A 25,560-nucleotide genomic window follows, 5' to 3' on the forward strand; every position below is an offset into this window, starting at 1 on the left:
TCTGTCATCCCCTTCTCCTTGTGCCCTCCATCTTTCCCAACATCAGGGTCTTTTCCAGGGAGTCTTCTCTTCTCATGAGGTGGCCAAAGTATTGGAGCCTCAGCTTCAGGATCTGTCCTTCCAGTGAGCACTCAGGGCTGATTTCCTTAAGAATGGATAGGTTTGATCTTCTTGCAGTCCATGGGACTCTCAAGAGTCTCCTCCAGCACCATAATTCAAAAGCATCAATTCTTCGGCAATCAGCCTTCTTTATGGTCCAGCTCTCACTTCCATACATCACTACTGGGAAAACCATAGCTTTTACTATACGGACCTTTGTTGGCAAGGCGATGTCTCTGCTTTTTAAGATGCTGTCTAGGTTTGTCATTGCTTAACCAGAGGTACCACTGTACTTTTAAAGCACATCCAACACACATTTAGAGCATGTGACTTCCCCCAAAGAATCCTGGGAACTGTAGCTGCCCCCCTCACAAGTACAATTCCCAGCATCCTTAAGACTCTGCACTTCCCAGGATACTTTGTTTTAAATGTGTCTGGATGTGCTTAAAATTTATGACATGGTTCCGCCTCTCGCCACACCCCATGGCTGTTCTCTTTATAATGTGTGAAACATGTTGTTCTTTCTCCCATTCCCCCCCCCCAAAAAAAAACCTTTGAAAAAAATTAAAAAATAAAATTTCAGATGGTAAAGGAACCGAAACAATGGTTGCCATGTGTCTCCAGGTACAGACGGATGCCAGCAACAAGGTGTTAGTGCCACCCGTGGCTTTCTGGGGAGCGTGTGCTTCTCTTGCCAGATTTGTAGACTAAATATTTACAAAGAGGACAAAGCACCCCAGGTGCCGTTTCAAAACAGAGGAACTCTGATGACAGGGAGATGCTCCAGCTTGGCATTTCAAGCAGCAAAATGAAGAGCCAGCCAGCAGTTACATCACATACCTGCATGCACACTTAAACATCCCTTCCTGATATTTCAAGTGGCAAAATCACAGGAGGAAATGGCTGCTTCCAGACAACCCGTTTTATTGAGCACAAAGTTTTCAGGGATTTCAGACAACATTGGTTGCTTATCCAGCATTCATTCTATTCCTTGTTTGCTGGGAGGTTACACAACATTGCATCGAGCCGTTGCTACTCCACACTTTCCTTTTCTTTTAATACTTTATTTAAGATTCAACGATAACAAAAAATCCACAATAACGACTGCATCAGTTCATTACAATTGACCATCTTTAACAGTAGTTGAAAAATTACAGAACATCACTTTAACTTGCTCAAATTTTCATATTTAACTTTTATCTCTTTATCTCTTTCTTAGCAGATCAAAAAGAAAAAGGACAAAAAAAAAGGTAGAAAGAAAAAGAAGAAAGGGTGGGGGAGAGAGAGATTTAAAGAAAGAATTAGAAGAAAGAAAAAATAAACACATCTGACTTCCAGTTAGACTCATTGTATTATTTTTTCTATTATTTTTTTCACACACAGTTCCAGATTACTGTATTACTTTCTTTGTTTTCATCAGACACCAAAAACATTATATTTCTTATTTTACAAGAATCATTCTAGTTCTGCCAGGAGATGTTTATTGTTACAATAGATTTTCAGATATTTTTTAAAGATTTTCCATTCTTTCTGTACTTTCTGTTTTGGATAACCTCTGACTCTCCCTGTCATCATAGCTAACTGCAGATATTCTATCATTTGGACCTGACTGGAATAACATCTACAATGAATTTAAAAAGCTATTTAAGTTCTCGTTTAAGAAAAAACCTGATACCTTCCTCCTAGGTATAATGCCACCAGAAATCAAAAAAGAAACTAGACCCCTTATGTACATGACAGTAGCAACCAGGATCTTAATTGAAAGAAACTGGAAAAGTAATAAAACACCTACGATAAATGAGTGGCTACTCCACACTTTCCAGTGCATTTCCCCATCACTTTCTTTCCTGCAAAAAATGTCCGATTTCTGGAGAAGCAAGACTGTGGAGCAATGGCACCCTAGTGACTGTAACACTGCAACCTGAATTTGCTGGTGTGTGGCTGAATCTCGCCACTCCCCTCACTTGCCTTGCATTGCACCTTAGCGGAATGATTCTGGCTGGCTGGAACATGCCCTCGAACTCTGCTCATGTGTCTTTCTTGCCTGACTTAAGGTGTTGCTTAGCCATCCAGCAAAAACTTTTCCTGGAAGAGTATCGTTAATCAGATACCACCCAAGATGCTACAGGGACTGGACTGTCTGTTCCTGATATGTCCTAGGACACTGGGTGGGGGGTGACATCTGATGAAAACACCCGCCCACTAGGGCTGGGTAATATTTGCTTTTCAACATTGTGATATATCACCGGGGGGGGGGGGACATCGCGATATACCGATATATCACAATGTATGAAATGTAGTATAAAAACCGACAACTGGGAAACAGCCTTTGCCAAAGGTGTCATGGGTTTTGAAGACACTCGAACTCAGGACGAAAGGGAGAAACGCACTAAGAGGAAGGCATGCTTGGCAAACTCTCACCATGATCAAACCTATGTCCCCACTGTGGAAGGACGTGTGGATCCAGGATTGGCCCCCACAGTCACTTACAGACTCACTTTTAAAACTGTGTTCATGGAAGACAATCTTACTCTGCTATGAGTGATCGCCAAAGAAGAAATATGAAACAAGTATGGAGACATTGGCTGGCTTTCTCCGCGCCTGCTATTGTGATTCTGGGCCCCCCGCAGGAGGCAGGGGAGAGCTGAGTTGGCAGAATTAACAGGGGCTCCACATCTACGAGCGTCCGCCTTAATTCTTGCTGTATCTCTGCCCCTTAATGTAAGGCTCCAATTTATAAGCTTGCTTTCCAGAATCCACACGCATTGGAATAATACAGCGATTTCAATTCTATTCTTGCGTCTGCGTTTTTGGGTACCTGGCTCCCCAAAACCTCCATCCCTGAGCACTTCCACACACCAGGCAGGATGCTGAGTGAATGGGGGTGATGACCCAGCGAGACTGTTTTGGTGAGATGAAGTTTGGCATTGAACTTCCAGATTGGTTTCAATAGTACAGACTGGCATGTTGCGATCATTCTCCAGAAGGCCTGATATAATATGCCAGAAGAGGGAGGTGTCCTTATCATGCAAGGCCTTTATTAAGATGTTCCAAGCATTTCTTTCTGCTTTCTGTTTTTCCCATTTTCTCAGAAGTTTATACTTCTGTCTGAGGGAGACATATGCAGTAAATAAGGGGGGAGATTTGCAGTAAATTCGCTTCAGGTGTCTTTTAGCAGCCCCAAATCGGTGGCTGGCTTGCACTCTTTATAAAGACTTGAGGAATGAGATTATCACCCCTCTTTTATTGTCCATTCCGGGTCGCCAAACCACTGCCATAGTGTCCTTTCTCTTGGCAGATCAAGATGAGCAGATGACAGCAAAGGTTGCAAGGTTTTAGCTGGGGCAATCAGAATAAGAGCCACCATCTGAATATTGATTCAAAATCCCAAAATGTTTTTTATATAATTGACTTTTATTTCTATTATTCGTATATTGCATTGTTGTTTTATTGCTATGGCCAATGGCTGATGCAAATAAACATTCATTCATCCCAGATTGGGTTTATGCAACCAAGTCAAAAGCAGTGCTGCTTCTGGATTAGGTGGTAAGGGTGTGTATAGGCCTCGCGGCACGCTTCTAGAAGAGAGTTATTGCGTCCTGATGAGAATTGCGTAGAGAAGAAAGATCACACTTATGCTTGGAATGCGCATTTGTCCCTTGAAGCAGAGGAAACTGAATTGTCCATAAGAAACTTCCCACACTCGGCAGGCATCGATTAATGCTCATTCCTGGGTTTGCTCTCATGAACCTGTTCCAGGACCAGGGTGTTATGGGTTCCAATTTGGATTCCTGAGATGCCATGGCCTGTGATAGTGATTCCACCATCTTGGGGGGGGGGGGAGAAGAAGAGGCTGTTAGTTATCACCTTAACAACAACAGGGGTGACTTTCCAACAAGGTAGGGAGAGAGGAGGATCACAATCTCTGACTGGCGGGCCAGTGAGAGACCTGAATGAGATGGGCAACAGGCCTGATCCTGCACAGCTCTTCTTGAGTCCTCTGCCTGTCTGTCTTTTTCTGACTTGATTTAAGTCACTTCCCTATTACCTTTTTCCCTTCCTGTTTAAGGGGGGAGGGTCTTTGCTCCAGTCCTCACATATGCATTCAGAAACCTGCATCTCAAACTACATCCTTCCAAAAAAATTGCAGTATTCCGAAAGATTTCAATTACAGCGGTACCTCAGTTTTTGAATGTTTCGGAAGTCAAATGTTTCGGTTTTCGAACGCCGAAAACCCGGAAGTAACTGCTTCGGTTTTCGAATGCTTGTCAGAAGTCAAATGTGCCACTTGACTTCTGTAGTGAGTTTTCCAGAAGTACTGTATTTTTTGCTCTATAAGACTCACTTTTTCCCTCCCAAAAAGTAAGGGGAAATGTGTGTGCATCTTATGGAGTGAATACAGGCTGCACAGCTATCCCAGAAGCCAGAACAGCAAGAGGGATCACTGCGCAGCGATCCCTCTTGCTGTTCTGGCTTCTGAGATTCAGAATATTATTTTTTCTTGTTTTCCTCCTCCAAAAACTAGGTGCATCTTATGGTGTGGTGTGCCTTATGGAGCGAAAAATACGGTAAATGCTTCAGGAAGTAACTGCTTCAGTTTTTGAACATTTCGGAAGTCGAACGGTCTTCCAGAACGGATTGCATTCGAAAACCAAGGTACCACTGTATATGCAGTAACTCATCTATCAGCCATGGCATTCTGACACCACTGAAATCCTCATGATCATAAGAGTTTTATTATTTATAAAACTGTTATTTATAAAACTAGAAAATAGTTTTATGATTTATACCCTGGCCATCTGGCTGGGTTGCCCCAACCACTACAGGCGACTTTCCAACACATATTAAAAAAAACATAATAAAGCATCAAACATTAAAAATATCCCAATACAGGGCTACCTTCAGAGGTCTTCTAAATATGTTTTCTAAGATGGAATCTGAAGCAGGAACTCGTCAGATGACCTCAAATTTGTGGGGAGGTGCATATGGAAAGAGACATCCCAGAGATAATCAGGATTCAAGTTGTTTGAGGTTGTGACACTCAAGCTGGTACTGAACTGCTCTATTCTGGGCCGTAGTTGGTTGTACCACTGAATGGTGTGGTTGGGTTTTGTCATTTATTTTAGGTACTCACATTCCTGTGGAGCTCTAGGAGAACTAAAGTGTGACAAGAGTGTGTGGTCCTGGGATACATCTTGCTGGGGTTGGTAGAATGACTGGAACACGGTGCAAGAGGAGAAAAAGAGACAGAGGCAGAGAGAGAAATAAATAAATGGGCGTATGAGTATGGAAAGAGAGAAAACAGTGCCCCCCGTAGGAAACATATCCCTGCAGGGTGTTTCCATCACCTCTGGTGAAAGACCAGCACCGTAGGGCTTCTCCCCCTTGAAAGCTTTCCATTTCTAGCTGATCAATACAAGTAGTGTCACACTATGCATTTGACATACTGACAACAAACACTCAATGCACACAATTCTTCCCCCAAAGAATCCCAGGAACTGCGGTTTGTTAAGGGTGCTGCAAATCCTAGCTGTGAGGAGTAAGCTACAATTCCCACTTCGGAGGGAGCCATGTGATTTAAGTGTTTGTCGGATGTGCTTCAGATGTATGGTGCATCTAAAACAGGGGAAAAGAGTCTGTTTCCCCTCCACTCCTCCATCCCGATTCCTTTCATTTTGTGCTACATCTTTTAGACTGTAAGACTGAGGGCAAGGACTGTCTTATCACTGGCTCTGCGAGCCTCTTTATTTTATTTTTTTGGCTGAAGAGTGGGATAAATAATGCTTGTCAAATAAATAAACATGAAATGTCAAGAGGGAATCAACTTGGAGCAAGCTACCTTTAGGATGTAACAACAACAACAGTAATTTATTATTTGTATCCCACCGATCTGACTGTGTTGCCCCAGCCACTCCAGGCTGCTTCCAGCACATATAAAAACAGAATAAAACATTAAACCTTAAAAAGCTTCCCTACACAGGGCTGTTTTCAGGGCTGCACCCCCTTCAGCACCCAACTTGAAATCTTGTTTTGTTGTTTTTGTTTTTAAAAAAACCATTTCAAGCCATTGTGAGTATCTGTTATATATTCCACCATCCAAACAACACGGTATTGCTTTCTGCTGCGTCTTCTCGGAAGCCAGAAGCGTGCTTGTCAGTCTTCCTCTCCGGCAGGGGATTTCTCAAGAAGCACACATCCATCATCCTTTCTTCACCAAGCCCAACGCAATCGATGATCTCGCCTCGTCCAAGTACAGAAGCTGCCTATCTCTCAACCCCTTATTGCTTAAGTGATGCCATAAAAACAGTCCAAGGACCTTGGCCAAGAGATAGCCGGGAACGTTGCAGCCCTGGACTAGTGCCTGGAGAACAAAGTGGTCCCTGAAAACAGACCAGGCCATTCATTATCTACATTAGCAATGGCTGCCTTAAAAAGGACAACCATATAAACCTAGTCAATCGCAACATGACATCAGCGATGGCTGCACAACTAGTAGGCTCACCACCTACATCTGGTGGCCTGCCAAGGGCTTGATCAAAGCTTCTGGTTTTGCCACCCTGGAGAGATCATTCTGTTGGGCTGGCTGGGTGCTGCTGCGACTGCATTGGACTTAGTGAGTCATAAGGTCATATGTCCCAACTGTCCAATGTTTTACCCGGAACAGTCCACTAGGGGCATTTCTACTATTAAGCAGAGCGAAGAAGTTGATGGTGGGCACTGGGGAACAGCAGCACATTGCTATGTATTCAATTTATCACTATTGTATTTTCGCTGCCGAAAGAGATGCTGCCACTCAAGGCCAAGTGGCTCCAGCCGAAATGGACTGATCCAACATATGAGACAGTTTAGGAGGAGTCAACATGTGGTGGACTCCAACTCCCATCACCCATGACCACTGCTGGCTGATGCTGATGGGAATTGTAGTACACAATTATTATTATTATTTTTACATTTTCATGTAAGTTTTTAATGTTTGGTGTTTTATTAAGCTTTTATATTTGTCACAAGCAGCCCAGAGTGGCTGGGGCAACCCAATCAGATGGGTGGGGTACAAATAATAAAAATATTATTAATTATTATTATATGGAGGCCACCCTTACCGCTGGGTTAAGGAATCCTTTCATCTCTTTCCCAACCCCGCCCCCCTCCAACCATTCTCCTACCCTTGTTACCTCCCTGTATCCCCCAGTTCCCTTACCTGAGGTTGAGGCCAGAATCCAGGCAGGTAGGGTGGATACGATGGGACGGTAAACGAGTCTGAAAGGGGGCGACGCTTCGGTTCTTTAAAAAGACAAGAAAGCAATTCACTTTTCCCTTTAAGAAAGTAGTTTCCCATGCTTGACCAGGGTCAGCCAACGCAGTATCCCACATATGTATGGACTGCAACTCGCGTCCTTCACAACTATTACTTATGCCAGCTGGGGGATGATGGAGGTTGTAGACCAAAACACCTTGAAGGTGCCATGTTGGCCCACCTCATGCTAGGTCGTCATTAGGCCTTGTGACGAGTGCCCCATTGAGAGCTGACTGAAGACGGGGATTAACATAAACTCCCTCAGGCACTGAAAGCCTGAGGGTTCACGAGGTTCTGGTGTCTAGCCGCCACAGCAACAGGCCATAAACTTCCAGGCCACACATCCAGTGTCCACGTAAAGAGCTTGCATGTGCATCACAACATACATTTGTAGGTGCTCCTCCATGTGAGTGGAATTCCTGACTCGCTCAGGATTCCCCCTCATACAGGAGAGCCCTATGGGCACACAGCTTATTTACATGGATGCCATATATGTGGCTGAGAGGGGACCATGGCAGGAAGCTAGCCATCACAAGCTTTTTATCTGTGCTTCCTCTGGAACTCCCTTTCCCCCCACTTTCAGTCAAGGGTTCGGGACTTGAAGGATAAACTTGTTTGTCCTCTCCCCATCCCCTGACGCTCAAATTAATTGAAGATTAAAAAAAAGGTTCTGGTGTAAACTGGAGTGGGGGAAAACCTCAGCCCTGCCAACTTTTCTGTTCTGTTGCTGAAACCCGCTTCCCACAGGCATCTGACTGGCCACTGTGAGAACAGGATTCTGGACTAGATAGGCCTTTGATCTGATCCAGAAAAGCTCTTCTTATGCTCTCAAGGACAAACTGTCCACAATCTACAACTGGGAGCTGAAGTTTGGCCTGTTTTTCTACAAGACTTGCTATATTCCCTTGATAGGTTCCTCCACTTATGGGATGCAAAGCCCCAAACCATTCTCCAGTGTGGAAAAACCCAGTTCACAGCATGTTGTGCCTCATTTTGGTTCCAAGCTTTCTCCCTCCTTTGCCTAAAGCAGGAAGTCCCTCATCATATTAGAACTTGGGTTCATCTCATGAAACTTTTAGGTGGGACGTTTTAAGGCTGGAAGACAAGAACAAGCTTTGCCATGCAGTGTATAATTTGAGGAACTCATCGGTACAAAATGTGGGGGTGGCCGTAAGCTGTAGGTTCTAAAATCCACTTTAGATGATTCTAGAAGCAGCAGTGGAGCATTGTGGGTAAAAGGGGGGAAAACAAGCGGGGCATTGTGGAGTGGGGAAGCGCTTTCCAACAACAGGGAATGTGATCACTGCTGCTAAATTTGCCCTATGCTTTGCCCCTCACCGTGCCCTTGCACACACACACACACAATCCCTTTAAAAAATGTCCCAGTTCCCAACTTCACAGCTTATGAACAGGGAGGTAAAGTTGGAAGGAGCTGTCAAATTTCTCTTCCAGACATGCCAGTGCTACATCCAGTTACACACAGTTCTAATTCTCATCCACCTTGACCTTCATTCCCCACGGCATTTCCCTTTTAAAATCCCCTTTTTTACAAGGAGGAAGCGCTTGGCTGCACTTAATTTTCTGAAAGGGAGCAAAAAGCCACAGCGGTACTGCAGAGACTTCCTGGGGACTGCAAGTGATAATTAAAATGAGAGCAGGCAGCCAAGCTAGTCTGATGACAGATGCACTTCCCACTAGGAACAGGTGTGGTGTTTCTCCCCCCCCCCCCAAAAAAAGTGGGATGAGCTTTTGCTTCTCTCCCACCATTACTCTTCTAATGACACACATATCTGGCTGCTCTGGCTCCAGCACAGATTTCTACCCCTTCCCATTCACTGGACAAGCCCCCCAGAATCAAATGGCTGGACTGGTGGGAGGGAGATGGCTTCGCAGTTGTCAGAAAGTCCAGGCAGTCAGAGCTCCAAGCAGGTCAAAAGCACTTGCCAATTTGGACTATGCGGAATTGGCAAAGCTAGCAGCCAAAATAAGAGAACAATTATGATTGTTTGTGGAAGAATGGAAGCTTTGGGGGGGGTTATTTAAAGATATACTATAGCATGATGAACTTGCAAGCAGGATTATGAGTCACAGAAGGAATGAGAGATTATTGTATTGTTGTTATGGTATATAAAAGATAGAAGATAGGGTGCAGCAAAGGGGGAGGGAAAAAAACCCCATGGAAAATAGGTTGAGAGGTCGACAAAATGAAAGAAAAATTCATGATGTGTTGGAGTCCTGAAAAGTGGCATCCTCAGTTTTATGCTGCCAGCCTGCTATATTCCACAATAATAATGTCAGAGATTGTTTTTGTTGGTGTGATTTTTGCTGGTGCAGTCTTTGTCATGTGGAAGATGGCCAATTCTCAGAGTTTACCAATGGTCTCGAGAGATTTGCATTACTTTCTCATTTTGTGAGATTTTATTTTGGGGTGTACAATGTTCAACTTTTGAGAATTTAATAGAATATACTTTAAAAAACAACAGCAACTGGAGAGAGGACATATTAGATGCCCATAACGAGTTGGATTCACTTTGGAAGCCTGTATACCTGCCCAAATGAAGTGAGTGTGGTTCTGAAGTGGATTTGCTGCCCAAAGGTGGCATGTCTGTGTCTTATCTTCACTCTGTATCCCTGTAATACATGGGTGGGGAGCCCCAGGCCCAGGCCCCAAATGTGGTCCTCCAGGCCTCCCTAACCGGCCCTTGGAGCTCTCTGCAAATGATGCTTCCTCCTGAGGCAGCACCTCTCACTGGGCCAAACGTTCAACCACCTCAAGTACTTTGGCATGGCTAGAATGTGTCCTGGGACTTTGATAGTGTGAGATGAACCCTGTTTGAGGGGTGTATGAGCTTTGGGGGGCTTTTGAATAGCTGAATAGCTGGAATGCAGGCTACCATACAAAGGTAAGAACTGCATCCCTTGCTTGGCCCACATTTTGATTCTGACCACCACACACACATTTGCCTTTGGCATCTGTCCGCTGGAAGGTTTTGCTGTAGGGAATGGGCCCTTAGAGTGAGAACAGTTTCCCATCCCTGCTGCAGCAGAAAGAGGGTCTACTCCCTTTTAGAAAGGCAGAAAAATTACCTGCATGCCTGGGCCAGTTTCGAATCTTCACCCCTTCGTGAGGAGGCGATCCATAGCTCGGGTCCTCAGCAAATTTGAAGAGTAAAACATTAACGTAATTGGAAGTGGCCCCACATTTGAGCCCCCAAAGCATTCTGTTCACACCAGTGACTTGCTGAATCATTTTAACTATCTCAAAAGAGGCAAACCCTGTAATCTTTCCCAGTCAAGAAAAGGCTGGTGTCCCAGTCGATCCTTCCAAGGTGAGTTGGCAGGGCAGATGCCAGCACAGCCGCCATCTTGGATTAGATCAAACACGAGTGGCACAGGCCCTGCATGTGTGTGCAGGGGATACAAGCCTTTCGTGCTTGTGTAAGGGCTTGGCCAGAAACCAGTTCAGAGCTGGTGGCCCTTCACCGTCCCTCACTGAGCCCTCACTGTCCATTTCCACCCAACAGTTCCCACAGCAACCCCAACCAATGGCTTCTCGCCAAAGCCCCCAGCTTGTGCTATACACTCCATTTCCCCAACCCATCCAACTCTCCTCAGCCTCGATGGGTAACATTGATAGAAGTGACCTTACTTTCCCGATCCGCGCGCTGTGACTACGGTGAAGCCCAGATTTCCCTTCTCGGTTTATTTTGGAAAAGTCTCTCATGGGTACAGCCTCTGAAAGGAAAAGGAAAAGTGGGGGGGGGGATAAAGGCAAGTGAACACAGTACATTTTGAAGAGGACATGGCATCACAAGGTGACATTCCCTCATGATTTGCCTGTGACAAAAGGGCTAAATGAGGCCTAAATCCACACATAGGCCAGCAGTGGCTGGTGCCCATTGGGGCTGGTGGAGAGGAAGGAAGTAGCTGGAACCACAGACAACGGCAGGCACAGACAAAACTAATTCTAGTTTTGTCCCCCAACCTTTTCCCTGCTGAGTTCTACAAGGAAAACATCACAAAAGAGAAGCAAGCTGGCAGGTAGTTCTACCTCCTGGGTGTAAGGCAGGCAGGTGGGGCTGGCTGGCTGAGGAGAGACTTGAGGTTTGTTGTGGCAGCTCCTCATCTCCATTGACCTACGCATACCCCACATTCCACTTTTTCTATGAGGACTGAGCCCAAATGCTTCCTGTCCTCCAGGATGCAAAATTAGGGAGAATTTTGACAGAGGGGCAAGCAGAGATGAGGCAAAACACTGGACAAACATACTACAGTGCCACCAACAATCCAAATCCATTATTTCTGTCTTTGCTCTAGAGCCTCGTGTGCAGGAAAAGGCATCTGCTAGCCACCTTCCTTTAGGAAGAGGGAGGTGGATGTCTCAGGTGGCTGATACTTGTTCTCATGAAAAGGAAGCAGGTTGTCCAATTTCTTATTATTGTGTTTTTTACAGCCAGGAAGAGGCACTTGCTGCATTTACTACCTCAGGTGCCCAAACAGGAAGGCTACCCTAGGCCCTCACCTTGACTTGGGGGTGAGGAAGAGGACAGCATTTACTGTTTTCACACGTTCAGGTAGGTAGCTGTGTTGGTCTGACGCAGTCGGAAAAAATTAAAAAAATTGTCCAGTAGCACCTTAGAGAGCAGTTAAGTAGTTCTGGGTATATGCTATCTTGTGCATGCACACTTCTTCAGATCTGAAGAAGCCTGTGTATCTGAAGAAGTGCGCATGCACACAAAAGCTTATACCCAGAACTACTTAGTTGGTCTCTAAGGTGCTACTGGACATTTTTTTTAGTTTTTTTCAATTGCGTCAGACCAACACCTACCTGAAAATGTGTGTGTGTGTGTGTGTGTGTGTGTGTGTGTGTGATAATAAATAAAACTCTTTCTCACTTCTGCACACCCATTATCTCAGCAAGATTTGTGCTGAAGTTTCCCTTAGTCAATTACTGTCTTAGAAGTAGAAAATGCTCCCAGACCCATTTCGCAAACCCCACTCACCATTTTGTCTGTGTGGAAACTCTTCCAGTCTTAAAGTCCTAAGCTGCTCCTCAAATTCATAGGAAGAGGTTAGCGGGACCTCGTAGTCCAAGGGCTTCGATACCTGATGGGCAGAATTGACTCTTCCTGATATCGTATCCAAGTTGACCCTGGTTTCATTTGAAGGAGAGCTCTCCATCTTTAAATGGGACCAGAGGAGAGAAAACTCAATGTAACAGACAATTTAGAGGGCTTAAATCCAAAAGCATCATTCTCAGGTACTGTACTTGGTTTCCAACGGGGCAGTCTCTCCCCCCCACCCCACCCCCAGGTCTTCATCACCCATTATGGACTGGCAGTGCTTTTTTTCTTAAGAAAAAATTGTTTAGGAGTACTCTCATTTTGACTCAAGAAAATCACCATTGTATAGTATAAATCGGGGGGGGGGGATACAGTAAATGGACAAAAGTACAAAGATTCACAAAATGTTCAGGGGAATGCATACCCCTGCATCCCCCCAGAAAAAAAACACTGTGGGCTGGTATTATACCTAACCATTTTTTACCTTTCCCTTTAAAATGTATAAATTACTTCCTTTGGTCTTCCAGATTGCTGTTTCTATACCTTAGGTATTATCGTGTCATCTTGTTGCATCACTTTTCTTTTTTCTGCACAAGTATTGCCAGGACTAAGTTCACAGGCAAGTATTGTTACGTATGTTGTGTTTGTTGTTACATGTTTCTCATTTGTCTGAGAAAATTTCAATAAAATAGTTTTTAAAAATGATTGTTTTGTTGATTAAACGGACTTCTTAACCAATGAAGGAGAATGTCCACATTGTCGCAACTGGGAGCTGTTTTACCACAGACCAGGCAGACGGTGTGTGTGTGCATGTGTGTGTTTAAAATGATTGTCTGTTGCAGCTTACTGAGGGGATACAACAAGGGAGAATTTAAAAACAACAGCAACCTGATATGAACGAGATGATCCTCATGTTCCCTTCCAGCTCCATGATTCTATTATTTCTCCTCAGTATTATCTATGCAAGGTAAAAATAGAGGACTCCTACCACCTGGTGGCTGTCTGAAAAACTGCAACTTACCAAGCAATCCTGGACCTTGCGCACAGCGGCCACAATGTGACGTTTGTACTGGGAAAAGGCATCCTCTGTGTTTTCGCTGCACTCTAAGCAAAATGGGGGGGGATGAGAATGAGGGAAGGACTTTGAAAGACAATTGTAATTATTTAACATTGCTTGTAGGGTTACAAGAAGTTTTGTAAGGAGGACTTTATAAATTATTGTGGAAAGGATTAAAAATAGATGATGTAAGAGAGGATTTAGAGCAATAAGTATAGCTATAACATGCAAAAATAGAGAGGAATTTAGAAAACCATTAGAAGGAGTTGAGGGAAGTCTTAGGCTGTGATAGCCAAAGATTTGTTATAAAGTTGTTACGATGGAAAATTTGTGCAAAAAACCAACATGTGTGTGTGTGTGCAGGGAAGGACCTGCAGAGACCTCAAGCCATTTACGCACCCAGGGGCAGGGTGGGAGCTGTGCATTCAGAATCACACCACAGTTACAGGTAGCACAAGCACCCTCGTTTTGCCAGTGCAAAAGTCTTTACCTGCCAGCTGAAGAACAAGCGACAGAGCCCCAAAGCCTAGGAGCACCCGCTGAGAAGGCCCTCTCCCTAGTACCCAATGCATGCAGCACTGTTCCCATTCCGCTGCAGTTCAGGTTCTGCAAAGATGTTATTTGGCTCACTGTGGCTAAATTTAATAATGTAATCCATTACATTACTGCTATATAATTCCACACCATTCATTCTAATGGAGCAGAGAGTAAAGTCATCAGTAATGGACTGGGTGGGTGGGTGCGGAATGACAGCAAATAGTGGACTTTGGGGGGGGGGATTGATAACAGTGAATACTACTTGTATTCGAATGCCTGATTTCTATTCCTGTTTGCAAAGGGACATATGAACTGATGTGATTTCTGGTACCGTTTCCCATTTTGACTAAGTTATCTGTCATGAACCACTATCACCTTTTCAAATGAAATGTAAACATTATATTCCACTTGATGTTAGCACTCTTGTGGTGGGGGAAAGGGTCACATTTATTACCTCGGAAGGACGGCCTTTGGTCTTGGTTGTGATGCCAGCAGAGTTTCATCAGCCTGATCAAGTCTTCTAGTTTCAACACTCTACTGGCCATCCTCTCCAGCTCCTCAGTACTGGGCCTTTGGCCTTGGGGGATCAGTGACTTGATGATGGAGCTCATATTTCCAGGAGGAACATCTAAGCAGACACGGAAACACAGGTTGTATGCAAAATATTCTGAAGGGGCCATGCAGATTTGCACAAGGCCCAGTATAATAGAGGAATTCATATGCAGTTCTCCGGAGTCCGAGTCCCAGTAGTATTGACTAGGGACATGGGTGGCGCTGTGGTCTAAACCACTGAGCCTCTTGGGCTTGCCGATCAGAAGGTCAGCAGTTCGAATCCCCACGACGGGGTGAGCTCCTGTCGCTCTATCCCAGCTCCTGCCAACCTAGCAGTTCAAAAGCACACCAGTACAAGTAGATAAATAGGTATCGCTGCAGCAGGAAGGTAAACAGCGTTTCCGTGCGCTGCTCTGGTTTCCGTCACGGTGTCCTCTTGTGCCAGAAGTGGTTTAGTCATGCTGGCCACAGGACCCGGAAAACTGTCTGTAGACAAACGCCGGCTCCCTCGGCCTGAAAGTGAGATGAGCGCCGCAACCCCATAGTCGCCTTTGACTGGACTTAACCGTCCAGGGGTCCTTTACCTTTTTACCTTTTAACTAATATTGACTACTCCATCCCGGCTCTTTTATAAGACATGACAATTTGCAGATTAAATTGCAAAATGGGGAGGGGGCAGGCCAAATTTTGAGCAGTTTGAAGGGAGGGGATTTAATCGGCACATGCCACCTTAGTGTGGAAACAAAGAAAGCTGTCTACACAGAGTGGCAATGGCTCTCCAGGATTTCTGACAAGGTCCATTCCTACCTGGAGATCCTGTTGGGGATTGAACCTGTGACCTTGTGCATGCAAAGGTCCACTGAGTTACTGCTCTTCCCCAAAGGCTTCCCCTGCTTTCGTCACACACCGTCAAGGGCCAAATTTAATAGCTGAGGAGAAAAGCATGTGGTACAGTCCTCTTGAGAAGAGTGCACCACATGATAATGCAGGGGTGGGGACCCTATCTGGATGTTCCCCTGAATCCAGCTAGCATCTCAGGGATGCAGGTGAAGAACATAAGAAGGACCACACTGGGAGCCCATCCAAGGCCAGCATCCTATCCTCACAATGGCCAACCAGATGCCTATCAGAAGCCAGCTAGCATGACCTGAGCGCAATGGTACTCTCCCCATTTGTGAGTCCCACTCCCTGGTATACAGAAGCATATTGCCTACAACAGTGAGCAACATATGGACTGTTGTTGGCAAAGGCTGCCTTAGCTAATCCCGTCTAATCACTGGATAGGCCAAATCACACACAGACTTTGCAGCTCTCTGTTAAAGGTAAAGGGACCCCTGACCATTAAGTCCAGTTGCGGACGACTCTGGGGTTGCGGTGCTCATCTCGCTTTATTGGCTGAGGGAGCCGGCGTACAGCTTCCGGGTCATGTGGCCAGCATGACTAAGCCACTTCTGGTGAACCAGAGCAGCGCATGGAAACGCTGTTTACCTTCCCGCCGGAGCGGTACCTATTTATCTACTTGCACTTTGACATGCTTTCAAACTGCTAGGTTGGCAGGAGCAGGGACCGAGCAACGGGAGCTCACCCCATCGTGGGGATTCGAACCGCTGACCTTCTGATTGGCAAGTCCTAGGCTCTGTGGTTTAACCCACAGTGCCACCCGCATCCCAGCTCTCTGATAGGCAGCTGCTTTCTTTTCCTTTCTTGTGATGGTTCTTCAGTGCCTGTTCCCATTAATAAATAATATTTCACAGTAGTCTGCGAAATCTCTGACAGGTAGAAAGAAACCGGAAGAAGACTCACGTGCGTAAGGGTCTTCGCCAGTGAGCAACGACCACATGAGAATCCCGTAGCTGAAGAGAGAGAAAAACAAGAGAATCAGGATCTCAGGAGAGACTGCCCTGAACAAGATCCTCTTCCTATGTAGACCAACCTTTTCCATAGCCCCATTCCTTGCTCCATCTCACAAGCTTATCCAGTGTTTATGAGCAGGGAGCTCGCATACTAAAGGGGTACGGTCACACAGGCTGAGATTCTACCACTGAACGCTGGTAACCAATGCCAAACAGAAAGGAAAAGAGCACAGTAGAATTTATGGGACTACAGTGGTACCTCGGGTTAAGTACTTAATTCGTTCCAGAGGTCCGTTCTTAACCTGAAACTGTTCTTAACCTGAAGCACCACTTTAGCTAATGGGGCCTCCTGCTGCCGCCGGAGCACGATTTCTGTTCTCATCCTGAAGCAAAGTTCTTAACCTGAAGCACTATTTCTGGGTTAGCAGAGTCTGCAGCCTGAAGCGTATGTAACCCGAGGTACCACTGTACTGGATTACCCCATGTAGATATCAGTAGCTTTCATTCAGAAACTGGCTTGTCATGCCAAATGACCGTCAACTCTATGTCGCTCACGTAATTGCAGTGCCCCCTGTTGCCCAACACAGGCAATGCAACCCATGTTCACCTGTAGACGTCTGTGCCTGGGGTCGGCTTGTAGTTCACATTGGTGAAAGCCTCAGGGGGCATGAACTCCAGAGTCCCGCCATACTCTTCCTCTTCCCTGGATTTGATGCTGGCGTTCCGAGTGGTCCCTCGCTTGAACTTGGAGAGCCCAAAATCAGCCACCTGAACCAAGAGGATGTGGGAGGGAGGGGGGAGGTGATGTAAGCAGTGGCTGGAGAATGAGATGCACCCATTTCACAGAAAGAAATTGGAACAACCTGAGTCATCCGCCCACGCAATTATACATTGCAGAAGACCGACTCCACCTTCTGTTACGTGATAGCTGGGATGCCTCATACAGAAGCAATTCGTAAAATAAAATAAATATTTAAATAAGAACAATCTACCCACTTCCACCAATTGAAAAGCTAAGGAGGCATTTGATTTATGAGGCTTGTATATTGCTTTAAACTAAACAAAAGCCTTTATAGTACAAAATACTGTAATGAAATATACTCATTGCTATTTTTCTATTAAAAAAAGAACACACCATGAGCGCCTCCCTTGTTCTCTTATAATGACAAGGGCCATTATAATGGCAAGGGAGCTAAGTGTGGTATAGTGGTTAGAGTTTTGGACTAGGACCTAGGAGACCAAGGTTTCAATCCCCACTCAGCCAGCCATGGTTGTTACAGGGATGACATTTGGGGAAAGTGGGATATAAACATGGGATATAAATGTAATTAAAATCAAATCTTTGAAGAGCTCTTGCTAACCCTGTGAGGGACCTTGGAGTTCTGCAGATTGGATTTTGGAAACCACTGCTCTATGTCAAACAGTTGCCCCCTTAAGACAAGGACAGGGAACCCATGCCTCTTCCACAAAAGACATCATTTGACTACAACTCCCATGTTCCCCAGCCGTTGGGTCTTGCTGACTGGGGCTGGCAGGAATTGGAGCCCAACAACCCCAACAACATCTGGAAGTTCACAAGTTCCCCACCCTACAGGAAGTCAACTGATGGTCCTCGTACACGTCTAATCCCCGGTCTTGGATCACTTTGCTAAAGTTTGTAGCAATTATAAGCTTCACTTTCTCTAAGAGCAAACTGCCCTGTCTATCTTCCTCTGGGATTGATCCAGCACGAGAAATGAGTTGCAGTTTCCACTTTCCAAAGCAGATCATGGTGCATCTGCAGCAGCACAACCAGATGGCTCAGTTGCAACAAAACATGTTCTTAGTCCTTATATTCCATGCAGGTCTTCTTTGTTTTTGTACCACTCCATAAGCTTCACTGAAAGTTTGAAACTCACTCAGAGGTTGCAGAGAATATCAGCCTGCCCAGAAGTCTGCACACAGGCAATGACTCTGAACTGCCCACTCCACTTACGAAATGGGAATGATGAAACTCACCCGGACGTGGAGCTCCTCATTCAGTAGAACGTTGCTTGGCTTGAGGTCCAGGTGTAACAGCGGGGGTTTGAGGCTGTGGAGGAAATTCATCCCCAGGGCTACCTGGTGGAGGATGCGAATTCGCAGGGCCCAAGGCACAAAAGGGACCCGGTACCTCAAGGCAGACAGGGTGCCATTCTCCATGAACTCCATCACCAGGCCCAGATTCGAACCAGCAGCACCGCCGAAGCCAGCCAGCTTCGTGTCCGCTTCCACTCTGCCCACAAAGAGGCCAAAGAGACGCAGGACATAGGTAAACCGCGCCTCTTCCATGGCCCGGGCTTCTTTCAGGAGTTCCTCCCGGGTGAACGATGTACTGCTGCAGGAAATGGCGGTGGGGGGGGAGGTAAAAGAGTCAAAAGTGAAGGTAGAATAGCAATAGGAGAAAGGGTTTGGAGACTGAAGCTACTGTGTGACATTTTAGTGTATTTTTGGTCTCTGTGGAAGTTGCCCAGAGTGGCTGGGGAAACCCAGCCAGATGGGTGGGGTACAAATAATAAATTATTATTATTATTATTATTATTATTATTATTATTATTATTATTATTACTACTCTGAGAATGGCTTCAAACTGGGATTACCGACCTCATAAATCTCACGGCCCCTGAACCTGTCCAGACTGGAGTCACAAGATGGGTGGCTGTTTGTGGACTGTTCAGTGTGCTGTGATGAGATGAAACCAATCCTACAATTTCTGGAAAGGTTTCTTCCCCTGAAAAAAAGGAGACTCAATTTTTCAGCCTCTGCCTCAAGGCGGTCTTTAGAATTATGTTGAGCATGGAGCTAAAAGGATGCTAAACTATGGCACTCGCTCCCACAGGAGGCTGCGATTTAAAACCAACTTAGATGGCTTTAAAAGAGGAATGGACAAATTCATGGGAGGGGGAGCTATTGATGGGCCCGCTAGCCACAATGGCTATGATCTGGCTCCACAGTTGTGGGCAGCCATGCTTCTGAACACCAGTTGTTGGAAATCACAGGAGGCTTGAATCCTGTGTGCTGGTTTCCAGCAGACACCTGCTTGGCCACTGTGAGTACAGGATGCTGGACTAGATGGGCCTCTGGCCTGATCCAGCAGGCTCCCCTTAGTTTAACTGACTTTGTGATCCCTGCAAGGTGGTGTGTGTGTCTGTCTGTCTCTGTTGTTGTGTGTTCTTTCGATTAAGCATTTCTCCAGTGATTGCTGAACTGTCAAATGGACTCAGGTGAGAAAACAAGGTTGGGAGAACCTTCAACTCTTTCCTCTTCCCACCTATTCTGCTCTTGATGAGCAAGACCACCTTGTTTATTTAAAAAAAACACTTCATTGGGGGTGGGGAGATTTTGATCAGAGCAGCGGTATCTGAGGAAGGGGGAAATTATACCTCTCCCCCATTTCTCCCTAGTGGAGAAATAAACACAGGTACCTGAATAGTACCAATATGTCCACCCCCCCAAAAAAAGGTCTAACAGTAGTGTGTGAGAGAGAGGGGTTTTAGATAAGGAAAAAAGAATGTCCATTGCATTATCACAAATCAGAATTCTCTAATGGATCACCATCATCATTTCAGTCCACCATTATTTATTGCACAGCCTTCAGAAATATCTGCTTTAAAGGAGGAGTGGGAAACAGAGGCAAAATTGGCCTGGGAAGCAAATGTAAACTTAATCTTTCTAGAATAGGATTTGCACACAGGATGTGGTCTGGGGAGAGTCCCAAGGGCCTCATAGAGAGGGCTGGGGGGCACATTTTGCCCCCTAGTGCCGACATTCCTCATCCATAGCATTTAGGACTTGCATTCCTAAAAGCTTTTATTCAATCTACCTTAGTAAAATTCATGTACATTGGAACCTCGGTTGTTGAACGCTTCGGAAGTCTAACGTTTCAGCTTTCGAATGGCGACAACCTGGAAGTGAATTCTTCCATTTTTGAACACGCCTTGGAAGTCAAACGGCTTCCGAGGTGCATGTCTCCATTTTTTTCAATGGATTTTGCTGACCGCCCATTGCGCCTCGGTTGTTGGATGTTTTGGAAGTCGAACAGTCTTCCGGAACAGATTACATTCAACAACCGAGGTTCCATCGTACGAGGGGAGAGGAACAGTACTTCCTTTCGCTACCTCGCTCGCTCGCTCCTCATCCACCCAACCTCCACCTGCTCCCAGTACCTGTTGAGAATCTTCACAGCAACATCGATCCTCCAGTCTTCATGTCGAGCTCGGTAGATGGTCCCAAAGGCTCCCCGGCCAATACACTGCCAGTCCCTCAGGTGCTGGTCAGTGATCTCCTCATAGAACTTGTTTGGAGCAGCCATCTTTCCCGAAGGGTCATCTGCCAGCAGCGAAGCTCACTCAGCGTTGACTCATGCTATAAGGCCTGCCTTAAAGGTGAGCGAAGGGGGAAGAAAAAGAGGCACCTTAAATGTCTTTTTTTAATGAAATCATTTTTATTGGTTTTACAAATACAAAGTACAAATAAACATAAACTACAGTAATAAAAAGTAGTAAAAAATAGGGATGCGGGTGGCGCTATGGTCTAAACCACAGAGCCTAGGTCTTGCTGATCAGAAGGTTGGCGGTTCGAATCCCCACAACAGGGTGAGCTCTCATTGCTCAGTCCCTGCTCCTGCCAACCCAGCTGTTCGAAAGCACATCAAGTGCAAGTAGATAAATAGGTACCACTCCGGCGGGAAGGTAAACGGCATCTCCGTGTGCTTCTCTGGTTCGCCAGAAACGGCTTAGTCATGCTGGCCACATGACTGCGGACAAACGCCGGCTCCCTCAGCCAATAGAGCAAGATGAGTGCCACAGCCGCAGAGTCATCTGCAACTGGACCTAATGGTCAGGGGTACCTTTACCTTTACAGTAGTAAAAACATATCTGTATAAAGAGATTCTCCGAATCTCAAGAATTCCCCCCATCCCCTCCATGGGGTCTCATTTTAAACATCCACAACTGCATATTCTTCCGTACTCCAGTTTTTATATCAAACCATATTGTCCACAGTGATTTTTACACTACAAGTGAACCAAAATCCTGCTTTTTGTTTCCATCTGCTTACAGTGGTCTCCTAAGTAACTTAAAAATTTTCCCATTCTTTTATAAAGTTTTTATCCTCTTGGTTTCTGAGCTTTCCAGTCAGCTTTGCCATCTCGGCATAGTCCATTAGCTTGGTTTGCCATTCTTCTCTGGTAGGGACTTTGTCTTCTTTCCAGCTCTGGGCTAAAAAACATCCAGGTGCTTACATGTCCGTCTAGCCCAAGTGTAGGCAAACTAAGGCCCGGTGGGCCGGATCTGGCCCAACTGCCTTCTAAATCTGGCCTGCTGACAGTCCGGGAATCAGCGTGTTTTTACATGAGTAGAATGTGCCCTTTTATTTTAAATGCATTTCTGGGTTATTTGTGGGGCATAGAAATTTGTTCATCCCCCCCAAAAAACAAATATATAGTCCGCCCCCCTCCACAAGGTCTGAGGGACAGTGGACTGGCCCCCTGCTGAAAAAGTTTGCTGACCCCTGGTCTAGCCCAAGCCCTCATAAGAGCAAGTGGGAAGGCAGAGGCAGACAAAGAGGAGCAGACAAAATGGCAAGTGTGAGTTTGAATCCCTACCCATCCATGATCCAATAGTGTGGGGTTATTTTTATTTTAAATTTAATTTATTGCATTTGCGGGTGGCACTGTGGGTTAAACCACAGAGCCTAGGACTTGCCGATCAGAAGGTCGGCGGTTCGAATGCCCGCGACGGGGTGAGCTCCCGTTTCTCGGTCCCTGCTCCTGCCAACCTAGCAATTCAAAAGCACGTCAAAGTGCAAGTAGATAAATAGGTACCGCTCCGGCGGGAAGGTAAATGGCGTGTCCGTGCGTTGCTCTGGTTCGCCAGAAGCGGCTTAGTCATGCTGGCCACATGACCCGGAAGCTGTACGCCGGCTCCCTCAGCCAATAAAGCGAGATGAGCGCCGCAACCCCAGAGTCGGCCATGACTGGACCTAATGGTCAGGGGTCCCTTTACCTTTTACCCCACCCTTCTTCTCCAAGGAGCCCAACATGGCATGCGCAATTCAATCCCCATATACACCCTGTGAGGTAGGCTAGGCTGAGGAGCAGCGACTGGCCCAAGGTCACCCAGTGAGCTTCATGATGGAGCGGAGATTTGAAACCTGGTCTCCAAGCTCCTCATCCCACACCCTAATCCAAGGCAGTCCAACTTTTCATACTAAGTGAGTCGCAAGAGTACTTTGACATGGAACCCACAGGCTGGTGATGGGGAGAACCAAGGCCAAAATTTGACACACACCCCAAGTCATAGCGCTACCTTCCCAGAGGCACTGGGAAGTGTGAGGCTCTAGCAGGGTCCTAGAGCCCTCCCACCAGTGTAAGAAACTCAGATATACAGTGGTACCTCGGGTTACAGACGCTTCAGGTTACAGACGCTTCAGGTTACAGACTCCGCTAACCCAGAAACATTACCTCAGGTTAAGAACTTTGCTTCAGGATGAGAACAGAAATCGTGTGGCGGCAGCGGGAGGCCCCATTAGCTAAAGTGGTGCTTCAGGTTAAGAACAGTTCCAGGTTAAGAACGGACCTCCGGAACAAATTAAGTACTTAACCTGAGGTACCACTGCATAAGCTATGTGCCAAATGGATCCTTAAACCAAGGTTGCAGTTGCCAAAAAGGAATGTCTAGTTGCCATTTGGGGGTAAGATTGATTCTCAGATAAATGTCTGGCTAGTTCAGACGATAACACCTTGAGGTAGGTTAAGAGCTTTGAGAACTTAAAGTCACTCAATCCAGGGACAGTCCACTTATATATTGCTCTATTCCTACAAGGTTTAGTGTGTGAAAACAGTCAAGATTCAAGGATCCCCAGGCACGCACCTCCAGATGGTGAAGGTGTCAGGCGCCATCCTAGCGTGCAGGCATCCCTCACTTGGTCTCAAGTGGTCAATAGCCAGGTGTGAAATGCACCTGGTGCCTGGCTAATTTCAAACACTGCCTCGCACCTCCTTCCCAAAACTCAGGAGGGAGGACTCTAGGACCCTGCGTCGGCCAGCCCTGCTCTAATCAGAGCTTCAAAAGGTTTCCTGCCCTTTCCCTCCTTCACCTTTTGGGGATGCCTTGTTGAATTTTTGGCAGTTTGAGATCCTTGGAGAGGGCTCAGCTCTTTTGGCACATTCTCCAGGATTTCTGCTGCATTTACACAACGGAGCCAGTGGTTGGGCCTGGGAGACCTGGGTTCAAATCCCGCCCTCCCCCCATCAGCCATGAAGATCACTGGTTGCCCTAGGGTCACTCACTCACACCTCCACCCACCTCACAGGATTGTTGTGAGGATGGGGAAGAGGAAAACCAGGCACACCACCTGGAATTCCTGGGATAGAAACGGGATAGAAAGGTGCCAATCACACAATGAGCACCTGAGCAAAAGGGGGACTCAGGACAGGGCAGCATCCTATGCTTGTTATCTGGGTGGCACCTGGAGCCGTGACCAAGTGCAATGGGCCTAGGGCTGTCTGAGAGTAAGGGAACACGCGGGAGAAGCCCGTGGGTGCCTTATTTCCTGCTATATATAGGCACAGGCGTGTTCGGTGGCTTTGGAAACCTTACCTGCCTAGGGCTGAGAATTAGACAGCCACGTTTACTGGAAATCCTGGACCAAGTCGCAGCGATCATTATTGGCTGGCGGGGGTGCAGGGTGGAGAGGCAGAAAGGAGCCTGAGGGTCCAAACTCTCTCCCTCGCTTTTGCCTCTCCTTTTGCAGGTAGACTGAGCCCACTCAACTCAAACCCCTTCCCTCCGTTACCTCGTTCTCTCTCTCTCTCTCTCTTGGAAGCGTTCCTTGCGGCAGGGAAACCTCTCAATTTCAGGCCTCACCCTCGGCAGACATTGCAAGCTTAATCCCACTTCCCTTCCGGGCGAGGAGCAGATTCAGCGCTGCCAGGATCTTCCCCTTTACTTTCTGTTTCACAACCTCTTTGCTGTTCTCTCCCCCTTTTCCGCTTCCCCTCCCCGCTGTGGGAGATACTCTCAGGACGAACCGCGCTACAACCTCGAGCTTCAGCGCGCAGCAGGTCCCAGGTTCAAGTCCTGCCATCTCTGGCTAGTGACACCAAGCAGCGAATAAATGGGACGGGCGCATTCAGTGGACAGCCGCTCTCCACCCCAATATTTAAAAGCCAGGTTCCAGTGCTGCTCGTCTCTTTTTAGAGAGAACGGAGAGGATTCCTGCGTTGCAAGAGGTCGGACCCTAGTTGACCCCTTGGGTACCTTCCGACTCAAAAAGATTCGCACAGAATAGATCAGGCTTTGAAATCAGAGCTGGAGCTCAGCACCCGGACGGTGGTAGGAAAGGAGAGCGTGGCTTTGAGCCTGTGCAGAGAGCGCTTTCTTTTCTCAGCCAGAGCCTGGGCAGCGCAGCTGAGCAATTCTTCCCCCTCGCTCCTCGTAGACAGCGCAGCCTTCACCGGCATATCAACAGAAGACGACTGTGCTGCATGAATTCAAAACCGTAGAACATACATAGAAAATACATGTCTCATTGCTAGGGATGGGTGAATATGTCAGTGTGATGGTTCCTCTGAGTTTCTCATTTTTCAGGCTCTCCACATTTCCACGTCAGTTTGCATTTTTATTATTTAAAAAAAAATCAGGAAAAATCATCTGCATTTGAGGGCTAATTTCTCCTAAAACACACATTTTCCTATGCAATTCCCCTAATATACACATTTTTTTTGCAAAGCATGTTTCCCTGATGTATTTTTGTGTGGTATTTTCACTAACATTCACTTTGCATTAATGTGTTCACCTTTGTGCACAGTACTTATCTGAAAAAGGACACTGCCCAATCTGGACAAGTGAAATTTCAAAACATGCTGTGTTTTGGTTTGCATCTTGTTTTCAAAGATATGAATCTGCTGATATCAAAACATGTATAGGGGATAAACTCCTTCCCAGGCTACTGGGCTGTCCATTGAGGTCCTTTCTCATCTGCCCCTCCTATAGAGCTCAGGGCAGTATACTTCACCACAAGTCTGCTTACAGGGCCGGCCCTAACATTGGGCAGAGTGAGGTGCCCATTGCAGGCAGCTGGTTT

The 25,560-nt window shown here is 46.3% G+C and overlaps 1 protein-coding gene across 1 annotated transcript; it reads right to left on the reverse strand.

The window, feature by feature from the left end:
- Window positions 1–1,003: 1,003 nt before the first annotated feature.
- On the reverse strand, window positions 1,004–24,553 carry LOC310747099 (receptor-interacting serine/threonine-protein kinase 3-like). Its single transcript, XM_083581433.1, has 13 exons — window positions 24,271–24,553; window positions 20,640–20,847; window positions 18,454–18,811; window positions 17,063–17,223; window positions 16,406–16,455; window positions 14,505–14,678; window positions 13,478–13,560; window positions 12,397–12,574; window positions 11,043–11,128; window positions 10,481–10,544; window positions 7,298–7,380; window positions 5,234–5,315; window positions 1,004–3,926 (listed from the first exon to the last, which is right to left on the reverse strand). The coding sequence occupies exons 2-13, from the start codon at window positions 20,783–20,785 to the stop codon at window positions 3,817–3,819; spliced, it is 1,575 nt and encodes a 524-aa protein (XP_083437559.1). The 5' UTR covers window positions 20,786–20,847; window positions 24,271–24,553; the 3' UTR covers window positions 1,004–3,816.
- Window positions 24,554–25,560: the final 1,007 nt, after the last annotated feature.

The sequence above is a fragment of the Podarcis filfolensis genome, assembly GCF_964270895.1.
Source record: "Podarcis filfolensis genome assembly, chromosome: 13".
NCBI classification, from domain to species: Eukaryota; Metazoa; Chordata; class Lepidosauria; order Squamata; family Lacertidae; genus Podarcis; species Podarcis filfolensis.

Bases quoted from the DNA above. Each gene is read 5' to 3' on its own strand.
- LOC310747099 (XM_083581433.1), bottom strand. From the start codon at position 20,785: ATGGCTGCTCCAAACAAGTTCTATGAGGAGATCACTGACCAGCACCTG. The intron at 16,456-17,062 runs GTGAACATGGGT...CTCTCTCTTCAG, and splicing joins CCAGGCACAGACGTCTACAG to CTACGGGATTCTCATGTGGT. The intron at 7,381-10,480 runs GTAATTTTTCTG...GTCTTTTTAAAG, and splicing joins AAACTGGCCCAGGCATGCAG to AACCGAAGCGTCGCCCCCTT.